General features: G+C 60.6%; 1 protein-coding gene across 4 annotated transcripts; it reads left to right on the top strand.

Moving 5' to 3' along the window:
* Positions 1-241: 241 nt before the first annotated feature.
* On the top strand, positions 242-10,531 carry USHBP1 (USH1 protein network component harmonin binding protein 1). 4 transcript variants are annotated; one of them, XM_060182316.1, is made up of 12 exons: positions 242-720; positions 830-939; positions 1,859-2,240; positions 2,584-2,712; positions 3,943-4,037; positions 5,081-5,221; positions 5,390-5,557; positions 6,845-7,094; positions 7,296-7,496; positions 7,752-7,837; positions 9,028-9,134; positions 9,234-10,529. In XM_060182316.1, exons 1-12 carry the CDS (start codon positions 667-669, stop codon positions 9,557-9,559), a joined length of 2,049 nt encoding a protein of 682 aa, XP_060038299.1. In that variant the 5' UTR covers positions 242-666; the 3' UTR covers positions 9,560-10,529. The 4 variants fall into 4 exon arrangements, with proteins under 4 accessions (XP_060038299.1, XP_060038298.1, XP_060038300.1 ...); XM_060182315.1 differs by having other exon boundaries at positions 3,901-4,037; positions 9,234-10,528; XM_060182317.1 differs by having other exon boundaries at positions 3,901-4,037; positions 9,012-9,134; positions 9,234-9,560.
* Positions 10,532-11,426: the final 895 nt, after the last annotated feature.

The following is an 11,426-nucleotide window of genomic DNA, read 5'->3' as shown; positions in this document are numbered from 1 at the left end:
GACCCCCTTCCGTCCCCCTTGGGGACCAGGTGCCTCCCCCTCCCCGGGGACACCGGCCTCCCCAGCACAGGGTGCCCACAGGCCAGCTCAGGCTCTGAAGGGAGTGGCACCTCCTGGCTGGACACTTGTTCCTGTCCCTGTCCTCCCCCCCAGACCAGAGGAAGAAACAACAATGGCCAGTCACGTGGCAGGAGGGGCCTTCCTGCTTCCCGTCCCCTCCCAGGCCTGCTCCACGGAGGGACGGAGGGAGGGAATGGGGTGCCGGCTGCAGGGACCCCAAGACTCGCCCAGTTTCTGAGCAGGACACCCCCCAGAAGTGCAGAGGAATTGAGGGGTGCAGGGGGGAGCCACCACAGGGCTGGAGTGGCAGGGGGAAGGGGGGACGGTGGCGCCCCACCTCGGTCCAGAATTAGGGGTGTCTCCACCCCGCCCTAGGAAATGAAAACCAAGCACAGCAGAGGTGAGTGGGGGTGAGCTGCCTGTTCAGGGCGGCATTCAAGGGAGCATCAGTCTTCCGGAATCTTCTCCCAGTGGCTCAGCTTCCCAGTCTGGGAAATACAGCCGGCCTGTGCTCCCCCCCCCCCACAAAACCCCTGGGGGAGACTGGTCATTAGGACCTGAGGACCCAGGAGGGCTCCCTGGAGAAGGCGGCCTTGCCACACAGCCATGAGTGCCCGGGCAGCACGGCCCCGAAGCCGTCGAGGGAGGCAGCCGCCACCTGTAAGTGTGACCCCCCCCCCCATGTCTCACCACACCCAGATCTGGGAACCTCAGGTCTGGCCACCAGGCTCTGAGCTGCGCGCCCCTGACCCCTCGCCATCTTCGGCAGGTGGAGCTGGCCCCTGTGGTGGAAATCTCTGAAGAGGTGGTGGAGGGAGCCAACCAGGAGGGCTGCCTGGAGGCGAGGGTGACAACGAAAACCATAGAACAGGAGAGCAGGTGGGCTGGCCCACGTCTGTGTGTGCCCATCCTGGCACTCACGCCCCAGGTCCTGCTTGCTCTTCTCTCTGTGTCTTCTGAGGCCTTGCAACCCTGAATGTTCTCATTTCTAACTTTTTTTTTTCTTTCTTAATTTTTTTCCCCCAGAATCCTGCTGAGTTCTGGCTGCTGGTGGTGCTGGGAACTGAACCCGGGCCTCAGAGCCTCAGTCAGGAGAGTCTCTTTGAAAAACCATTATGCTGTCTCCCTAGCCTTTTTTTTTTTTTATTCCTCCTTCTTTTACACTTTTTTTATTTTAACAAGAGAGATACAGAAAGATGATAAACAGAGGAGTCAGGCAGTAGCGCAGCGGGTTAAGCGCATGTGGCACAAAGCGCAAGGACAGGCGTGTGAGGATCCCGGTTCGAGCCCCCAGCTCCCCACCTGCAGGGGAGTCGCTTCTCAGGCGGTGAAGCAGGTCTGCAGGTGTCTGTCTTTCTCTCCCCCTCTCTGTCTCCCCCTCCTCTCTCCATTTCTCTCTGTCCTGTCCAACAACGGCAGCATCAATAGCAACAACAATAAAACAACAAAGGCAACAAAATAAAATAAATAAATGCTTCAAAAAAAAAGAGGGCAGAGGGGGTAGATAGCATAATGGTTCTGCAAACAGACTCTCATGCCTGAGGCTCCAAAGTCTCAGTTTCAATCCCCCGCACCACCCTAAGCCAGAGCTGAGCAGTGCTCTGGTAAGAAAGAAAGAAAGAAAGATGATAAACAGATAGATAGACAGACACCCCAGAGTCCTGCTGAGCTCTGGCTGACTGTGGTGCTGGGAATTGATCCTGGGACCCCAGAGCCTCGGGCAGGAGAGTCTGTCTGCAGAACCCCTGTGCTGTGTCCCCCTACCCTTCTAGAACCTTCTACCTCCCCCCCCCCACAGGTGCGACGGTGACCCAGTTGGGCTTCCAATCAGCACCCCTGAGCTGGCCCAGGAAGCTTCCCAGGCCCCCCCTGAGCCCCCCAAAGCAGAGGACGTGTTTGAGACCCTCCAGTCGGCCCTCTCCTCCCTGGAGGCTGCCGTGGCCGCCTGGCACCAGCCCCCAGAGCAGCCCACGGCCGGGGAAGTGGGGGACGGAGGCCAGGGGGACCCCGGGCCCTGTGGGGGACAGGAGGGGTTGGGGGGCTTCCAGGGGGAGGTGGCCCAGCTGGTGGAGAGGAACGGCTGGCTGCGGCTGGCCCTGGGCAGCCGGGAGCGGGAGCTGAGCCGCGTGAGGGGGGAGCTGCAGGCGGTGGAGGCTGAGAAGGAGACACTGCAGCGGGAGGTGAGGGGGTGACCCCCAATCTAACCCTCGTCTGATGCCACCGCAGATAGGGGGGCAGGCACAAAGCAGACACGGTCCTTCTGTCATTGTTGCCATGGGCCTGGAAGTGGTTGGAGGGTCCTGGGACTGAGCCCGGGCACCACATGGCAGGCGCAGCGGCACCAGGGGAAGCTCACCTGATAGAGCTCTCTGGGGTGAGGCCCCGTCTGCAGAGAAAGGACCCATGTGCACCTGTGTGCTTTGTCGGGGTGGAAAGAGGGATGTGGGGGTCCCAGGCCTTAGGGAGGAGGAGCAGGTGCGGACCCCCCCCCCCCTGTGTCTTGACGCCCGGCCTCTCCCTCAGGTGCGGGAGCTGCAGGGGTCCTTGCTGAGGCTGCCAGCCTTCCCGCCACCTGCCCGGATCCCCGGCGCCCCAGGCTCCGGCAGCGGCTCCAGCAGCCCTGAGGCCGACGGGGGGCCCTGGGGGGCTCAGGTGAGAGTGTGAACCCCGAAGTCACGACCCCCAGGGCCAGAGCGCTAGCTCACTGGTTGGGGTCCCGGCTTGGAGTGCTTGCTGCCCAGGAGCAGCCGGGACATGAGTGCTCTTCTTCTCTCTCCTCCTCCCTCGATCTGCCACGCATGAGCCCAGGGTTCAAATCCCCCCCCCCGCCCCCAGGCACCATGAGATGGTGAAGAGCTCCCGCTCCCGGCTGCCCAGGGCCAGCCGCAGCCAGCCGTTCCTCTCCACCAGCTGGGCCGCCTCCCCCTGGAAGCCCCCCAACCCCTCCTGTCCCCCACAGGGCCCGGGGTCCCCCTGGCCTCCGTCCCCCACTTCCCCGGCCGTGGGCTGCTCTGGGGGCTGGTGCCAGGCGGCCACGGCAGCCTCCAGGGAGGAGAGGGCCGACTGGAGGGTCTCAAACACGTCCTCTGCTTTGGGGGGCTCAGGGGGGGCCCAACGAGATGAGGACATGAAGAGGAAGCTTCACAAGTTGTGAAACAGGGCTGTAGCGTCTCCCCTTTCCCCCTCTCTCTCCCCCACCCCTTCTATCTTCCCCTCCCCTCTTAATTTCTCTCTGTCCTATCCAAAAGAAATAAAAGAGAAAGAGAGAAAAATAGAGAAAATGAGGCAAAAACAGAGAGAGAGAGGTAGAAAGAGGGAGTGTGAGATAAAATCAGGTCCCAGGGGTTAAATCTCAAGTACTTGCTCCAGAAATACATAAGATAAAATAAAATAAAATAAAATAAAATAAAATAAAATAAAATAAAATAAAATAGGGAGTCGGGCGGTAGCGCAGCGGGTTAAGCGCAGGTGGCGCAAAGCACAAGGACCGGCATAAGGATCCCGGTTTGAGCCCCCGGCTCCCCACCTGCAGGGGAGTCGCTTCCCAGGCGGTGAAGCAGGTCCGCAGGTGTCTGTCTTTCTCTCCCCCTCTCTGTCGTCCCCTCCTCTCTCTCCGTTTATCTCTGTCCTGTCCAACAATGACAACATCAATAACAACAATAATAATAAAAACAAGGGCTACAACAGGGAAAATAAATTTTAAAAAACTGTAAATAAATAAATAATAAAATAAAATAAAAGCCAATCCAGTTGTTCCTGGGCGGGGCTGGAAAGGACCGGAATCCACAGTGTCAGACTGTCTGTCCGTGACTAATTGACTCCAACCCATGTCCCCACCAGGACCCCCTTTGCCTGGCTCACCCCCTGCTCCGGCCCCTGCAGGGTGGCTCCGGCACCCAGATGGTGGGGCCCCTCCGCACCCAGTCCATGGTCCTGGAGACTCAGCACATGGAAACCCGGCAGGAGCAGCTGCGAGGGTAGGAGCCCCCAGTGGTGAGCTCTTAAAGCCACATCCTCAGCCACCCACCCACACACTGGGGCACAGAGCCGGGCAGGGCCGGGGGGACTCTGCATGTGGGGAGCAGCAGGCTGGGGGCCAGGGTGTGTCTGGCCCGCGTTCACTTTTTCTTTCTTTCTTTGCCTCCAGGGTTACCGTGGGGCTGAGTACCGGCACTAGGAATATACCCTCCTGACAGCCATCTCTGTTCTCCTCCTATTTCACTTGACAGGACAGACAGACAGAAATTGAGAGAGGGTGTGTGGAGATAGCAAGAGAGAGAGATAAGACACGGGGCCAGGCAGTGGCGCACCTGATTGAGCGCACCTGTTACAGGGCACAAGGACCCGGGTTCAAGCCCCCAGCCCCCACCTGCAGGGGGCAGCTTCATGAGGGGTGGAGCAGGGCTGCAGGGGTCTCTCTCCCTCTCTATCTTCCCCTCCGCTCTCAATTTTTGGCTGACTCTATCCAATCAATAAAGACAATACTTTTTTTTTTTTTTAAAGACAATACTTTTAAAAACATTTTTATGTTTATTTATTTATTTATTTCCCCTTTTGTTGCCCTTGTTGTTTAACATTGTTGTGGTTATTATTGACATTGTTGTTGGACAGGACAGAGAGACATGGAGAGAGGAGGGGAAGACAGAGAGGGGGAGAGAAAGACAGACACCTGCAGACCTGCTTTACCACCTGTGAAGCGACTCCCCTGCAGGTGGGGAGCCGGGGGCTCGAACCGGGATCCTTACACTGGTCCTTGCGCTATGCGCCACATGCGCTCAAACCGCTGCGCTACCGCCCGACTCCCAATAATACTATTTTTTTCAGGAAAGTAAATTAATAAATGAAATATTTTAGAGAGAGAGAGAGACAGCTGCAGCCCTTCTTCACCACTCGTGAAACTTCCCCCCCCCCGCAGGTGGGGAGCAGGGGCTCGAACCCAGGTCCTTGCATGCTGTGATGCGTGTGCCGCCCCAGGCCCCAGGCCTTCACACGCTCTCTCTCCCCGTGTCCCTGGAGTCAGGAATATCGAGAAACTCAAGTGCTTCAACCGCCTGCTGGCAGCCGTGCTCCGGGGCTCCAAGGACCAGTGTGAAAGGCTCAGCATGCAGCTCTCCCGGCGGGAGGCCGAGGCCACGGCCCTGCGTCTGGCTCTGCAATTCAGGTCCGTGCACCCTGCCCGCTGAGCCCCCCCAGCTCCTAGGAGACCCCCCAGGACACAGCACGAATGCCCACGGACATTGGGGCGGACTGAGGGAAGGGGGCCACCAGCTCCAGACCCAGGTGGGACTGGGAGTGTCTGGATGCTCACTGTCTGATCCTGTGTCCCCAGCGAGAGCTGTGAGGCGGCCTACGGGGCCCTGCTCCCCCTCCTGACGCCGGGCCCCGGAGCAGAAGTCCCCGGGGGCTACCTGGACGCGGCCCAGAAGGAAGTCCGGAGGCTGCTTTTACAAGAGCAGGCTGCTCAGGACACAGGGAGCCCACAGGATCAGCAGCCCAGGTACCCCAGAATGCTGGTCCTCAGGGCATTCTTTATTTTTTTAAAGACTTTTTAAAAAATATTTATTTACTCCCTTTTGTTGCCCTTGTTGTAGTAGTTACTATTGTCGTTGTTATTGATGTCATCGTTGTCAGATAGGACAGAGAGAAATGGAGAGAGGAGGGGAAGACAGAGAGAGGGAGAGAAAGACAGACACCTGCAGACCTGCTTCACCGCCTGGGAAGCGACTCCCCTGCAGGTGGGGAGCCGGGGGCTCGAACTGGGATCCTTGAGCCGGTCCTTCCTTGTGCTTTGCACCACCTGTGCTTAACCTACTGCGATACCGCCTGGCTCCCTCCTCAGGGGATTCTGACGGGAGATTGGGGCTCTCAGAGCTGCCCCCACCCCACAATCTGGTGGTGGGCTTGACTCGAGTGACCTGGCCGCTACAGCACTGTAAGCCACCAGAATGGACAGAGGGCCCAAGGGAACATGAGCACGGACAGTGTTTCCCACCAGAGATACTGGCCAGATGTCATGAGCGATGGTGCCCATTGCATTGACATGACGGTGTCCGCCATGTTGGCTTAAGCCAATGTGCCCATGGGTCTAATGGTGCTGATGCTGCCACCTCAGTGGGAGACGGTGGCCATTGGATTGGTGATGGCTGACATGTTGGTTTGACCAGTGGTGCCCTGGTGTGATGGTGGTCGTGTTCTGTGGTGGCCTCCATTGCATTGACATGACGGTGTCCGCCATGTTGGCTTAAGCCAATGTGCCCATGGGTCTAATGGTGCTGATGCTGCCACCTCAGTGGGAGACGGTGGCCACTGGGTTTGACAGTGGCCACCATGTTGGCATCAGTAATGGCTCCCAGAGAGTGGGCACTGGGGTGCCATCCTGGCTTGAGCAAAGATGCTGGTATTTACTATGTCACCACCATGGGTGATGGTGGCCAGTGAGTGAGGATGAGTGGTCAGCGGTGCCCACTGAGTAGATATGACATGGCCCACCATGTTGGCATGAGTAGTGGTGCCCCATGGGCTGACGTTCTAATGAAGATTGGGCTGGTGTGATGGTGCCCACCATGCTGGAGTAATCAGCGGTGCCCACTGGGTTGACGCGATGGCCTCTGCCGTTGGCAGTTTGGCAGTGCCAACTAGTGCCCTGCTTGGTGTCCACCCTCTGGCCTGGCAGTGCCCACTGCAGCGTCCGGCAGGCTCCCCGTGTTGGGCGAGGTCCCATTGCCCTGCGGGGTGACAGTGCCCGCCCCGGCCCGCGTGGACGCCACCCTCTTCCCCCCCACAGCCCCGAGGGCAGCAGCGTGGACCGGCCGGAGCCATGGGAGCTGGCTGCCCAGCTCCGGGGCTGCATTGGGCGCCTGCGGGCACGCGGGGCCCTGGTGAGGGTCCCCCCAGAGCCCCGGCCCCCCTGGGCGCCCTTGCTCACCGTGATGCACGCGGAAGCCATGGTGCAGGCCGTCCTGGATGCCCAGCCCGGCCCGGCCCTGCCCAGACTGGAGAGGCGGCAGCTCCAGCAGGACCTGGTGGCCACACGGGTAACGGGGGGGCTCTGGGGGGCTGCTGGGCAGTGGCAGGCAGGGTGGGAGGGGTGGAGGGAGGGAGGGAGGCACACTGGGGCTGGGGTTTTGAGGTGTGGCTAGGAGTTCGTGCTCTGAGGAACTTGGCAGCTGTGACTTCTGTGGGTTTGGGGGCCCTGGCCTGGGACCCCCCCCCAGCACCCGCCCTTCCTCCTCCAGGAGGCGCTGGCGGACCTGGCGCTGAGCTTGCAGCTGGCACGGAGAGAAAAGCGAAGCCTGGAGCTACGGGAGGCCGCCGTGCGCGCCCTGGGCCCGGCCCACGGGCTCCTGCTGGAGCAGCTGCGCTGGGAGCGGGGCCAGGGGGCGGCCGGCGGGGACAGCAGCGGAGGGGAGCAGGACGAGGAGGACGAGGAGGCCGCGGTGGGTGCCTACCCTTGCAGAGACTCACTGATTCACAGAGACACAGAGACAGACAGCCCACATGCTACCAGCCATCCCTCCCTCACTCCTCTGCCCAGTGGCTGCCTCCTCCAGGAAGCCCTCCTCCCAGCCCTTCAGCTGTGATGTCCTGTTTTCCCTCTGTGGGGGTGGAGGGTGGCTGCACCCGCTATTGGATGTTCTGGGTGGGGTGGGGGGAGCACAGGGTAGACGTCACTGTCCCCTTTGCCTCTGCAGGGGTGTCCCGCCGTCCCCGGAGGCCTGGGGACCCAAGCCCGGGACCCCGAGGAGCTGGCCCAGGAGCTGACTGCCTGCCGTGCCCGGTGGGTGCTGGGCTGGGGGCTGTGCGTGGGGGTCACCAGGAGGCAGGGGGGACGTTCTGAGACAAGCTGTCTCCCGTCACCTCCACCCCGTCCTTGGTCCTGGGCTTATCCGCCATCGCCTGTCCCCCCGTGTCCTGGTCCTCTGTCCCCCTGTCCACCATCCCCATCCCCTTCGCCTGTCCCCATCCCCTGCCCCCCGTCCCTGTCCTCCTGTCTCCCATCTTTCCTCTGTCCCCCATCCCATCCCTCTTCTCCGTCCCTTATGCCTGTCCACCCTCCCTGTCCTGTGCCATGTCCCCCTGTCCCCCTGCCTCCTTCTCCTGTCCCCATGCCCCCTTCCCCATCCCCGGTCCCCCCTTCCCCTGTCCCCTGTCCCCCTGCCCCCTTCTCCTGCCCCCTGTCCCCCATTCCCCTGTCCCCCATTCCCCTGTCCCCTGTTCCCCCTTCCCCTGTCCCCTTCTTCTGTCCCCCTGTCCCCCTGCCCCCTTCTCCTGTCCCCCTGCCCCCTTCTCCTGCCCCCTTCTCCTGTCCCTCTGTCCCCCTGCCCCCTTCCCCCTTCCCCATCCCCGGTCCCCCCTTCCCCTGTCCCCCTGCCCCCTTCTCCTGCCCCCTGTCCCCCATTCCCCTGTCTCCCATTCCCCTGTCCCCTGTTCCCCCTTCCCCTGTCCCCTTCTTCTGTCCCCCTGTCCCCCTGCCCCCTTCTCCTGTCCCCCTGCCCCCTTCTCCTGCCCCCTTCTCCTGTCCCTCTGTCCCCCTGCCCCCTTCCCCATCCCCGGTCCCCCATTCCCCTGTCCCCTGTTCCCCCTTCCCCTGTCCCCTTCTTCTGTCCCCCTGTCCCCCTGCCCCCTTCTCCTGTCCCCCTGCCCCTTTCCCCGTGCCCGGCCCCCCCTTCCCCCCGTCCCCTTCTCCTGCCCCCTGTCCCCCATTCCCCTGTCCCCTGTTCCCCCTTCCCCTGTCCCCTTCTTCTGTCCCCCTGTCCCCCTGCCACCTTCTCCTGCCCCCTTCTCCTGTCCCCCTGCCCCCTTCCCCGTCCCCGGTCCCCCCTTCCCCTGTCCCCTTCTCCTGCCCCCTGTCCCCCATTCCCCTGTCCCCCTGCCCCCTTCCCCTGTCCCCTGTTTCCCCTTCCCCTGTCCCCCCTGTCCCCTGTCCCCGCCCGGTCCCACCCCATCCCCAGGAGCCGGGCCCTGCAGGAACAGGCTTGCTTGCTGCGGAGGGACCTGGCACAGGCTGCAGAGAAAGGCCGTGCCCGGCGGGCTCAGTGCTCGGAGCTGCAGCGGGAACTCTGCCGGGCTCACAGGTGGGGTTGGGGGCTGCCCCGAGTGCCCTAGCCGGTCCCCCCCACACCCACCGGGGAGCAGCCCCCAGATCTGTCCCTGTCCCTCGTCCGTCCCCACAGGGCGCTGCTGCTCGCGGTGCGGGGGGCCCAGCGCCGCCAGGAGGAGCAGCAATGGCGGCTGGAGCGGCGGCTGGAGGCGCTGGGGGCCCGGCAGGCGGAGGAGCGGGTGGGTCTGGAGGCCCTGGAGGGGGCTCTGGGCGCTGGGGGGCAGCCCCCGACCCCCCGGCCCCGGGGCACCGTCCTGTAGAGCCGCCCTCACCCACTCCTGCCCCGATGGCCGCATGTCGGGGTGCTGGAGCCGGTCGGTACCAGGCTGCTGGGGGAGAAGCTCCAGAGAGCTGGCTGGAAGTTTCTGCGTGGGGGCTGGGTGCGGCTCACCCGGCTAAGTGCACATATACTGAGCGCAAGGACCCGGGTTCAAGGCCCCGCACCCCACCTGCAGGGGGTGAAGCAGGCCTGCAGGTGTCTGTCTTTCTCTCCCCCTGTCTATCTCCCCCACCTCCCTCAATTTCTCTCTGTCCCATTCAATAAAATGTAAAAAAAAAAAAACAAGAAAAAAAAAAAAAACAGCTTCCGAGAGGGAGCAGTGGATTCGTAGTGCTGGCACCAAGCCCCAGCAATAACCTGGAAACAAAAAACAAAAACAAAAGAAGAAGGAGAGGGGAGCACAGCAGGCAAGGGCGCTGTGGTGTCTCTGTGTGTCTCATGCCATCTCTATAAAGAAAATAAACACTTGCTGGGAGTCAGGCGGCGGCGCAGCGGGTTAAGCGCAGGTGGCGCAAAGCTCAAGGACCGGCGTAAGGATCCCGGTTCGAGCCCCCGGCTCCCCACCTGCAGGGGAGTCGCTTCCCAGGCGGTGAAGCAGGTCTGCAGGTGTCTGTCTTTCTCTCCCCCTCTCTGTCTTCCCCTCCTCTCTCCATTGTCTCTGTCCTATCCAACAATGACAACAATAATAACGACAACAACAAAGGCAACAAAAGAGAATAATAAAAAAAACCACTTTCTGTGGCCCAGTGGTGAGAGCCTTGCCCTCTCGAGCGTGGGGTCTGTGGCCCCCGACACCCTGTCCCCACACACAGCAGCCACTGGCCCTGCTCAGAGCTCAGGTGACGGAGAGGAGAAATGAGACACAGGGCGTCACAGAGACACAGGGTCTGCAAGGGACGCGCCCACCTGAGGCCCCTGGCCCCGGGTTCAAGCTCCAGCACCGTCGGCTGCAGGACTGAGCGAGACTCTGGGGAAAACATAATAATAATAACAATAAATGATAATAATTCTGCAAAAGATGCTCCTGCTTGAGGCTCTGAGGCCCCAGGTTCAGTCCCCAGCACCACCATCAGTCAGAGTTTACCAGGGCTCTGCGGGGGGGGGGGGGGAGAAAAGCAAAAAAGGGGGTCGGGCGGTGGCGCAGCGGGTTAAGCGCAGGTGGCGCAAAGCATGAGCACCGGCATAAGGATCCCAGTTCGAGCCCCCGGCTCCCCACCTGCAGGGGAGTCGCTTCCCAGGTGGTGAAGCAGGTCTGCAGGTGTCTGTCCTTCTCTCCCCCTCTCTGTCTTCCCCTCCTCTCTCCGTTTCTCTCTGTCCTATCTAACAATGATGACATCAATAACAACAACAATAATAACTACCATAATAAAACCACAAGGGCAACAAAAGGGAAAATAAATATATATATTTTAAGATTTTATTTATTTATTAATGAGAAAGATAGGCAAAGAGAGAGAAAGAACCAGACATCACTCTGGTGCATGCGCTGCCGGGAATTGAACTCAGGACCTCATGCTTGAGAGTCCAATGTTTTGTCCACTGTGCCACCTCTCGGACCACAGGGAAAACAAATATTTTTTTAAAAAGTAAGAATAGAGAGAGAAGGGCAGGGGGAGACAGCATAATGGTTTGCAAACAGACTCTCTTGCCTGAGGCTCCTAGCTCCCAGGTTCAATTCCCTGCACCGCCATCAGCCAGAGCTGAGCAGTGCTCTGGTGTTTCTCTCTCTCTCTCTTTTTTTTTATTAATTTTTTATCTTTATTTGATTGGATAGAGACAGCCAGAAATTGAGAGGGAAGGGGGAGACAGGAAGGGGGAGAGACAGAGAGACACCCGCAGCCCTGCTTCACCAATCTCAAACCTTTCCCCCTGCAGGCGGGGACCTGGGGGGCTTGAACCCGGGTCCTTGAGCGTTGTAACACGTGCGCTCAGCCAGGTGCGCCACCACCCGGCCCCTCTGGTGTTTCTCTGTGTGTGTGCTTCTCT

This window comes from Erinaceus europaeus, chromosome 23 (genome assembly GCF_950295315.1).
Source record: "Erinaceus europaeus chromosome 23, mEriEur2.1, whole genome shotgun sequence".
Classification (NCBI taxonomy): domain Eukaryota; kingdom Metazoa; phylum Chordata; class Mammalia; order Eulipotyphla; family Erinaceidae; genus Erinaceus; species Erinaceus europaeus.
This window is presented reverse-complemented; position numbering and strand designations above follow the sequence as displayed.

Excerpts from the sequence above, each read along its gene's own strand:
- USHBP1 (XM_060182315.1), top strand. The coding sequence starts at position 667 with ATGAGTGCCCGGGCAGCACGGCCCCGAAGCCGTCGAGGGAGGCAGCCG. Across the intron at positions 5,558-6,844 it reads CCACAGGATCAGCAGCCCAG|CCCCGAGGGCAGCAGCGTGG; the intron begins GTACCCCAGAAT and ends TCCCCCCCACAG. Across the intron at positions 7,095-7,295 it reads AGGACCTGGTGGCCACACGG|GAGGCGCTGGCGGACCTGGC; the intron begins GTAACGGGGGGG and ends TTCCTCCTCCAG.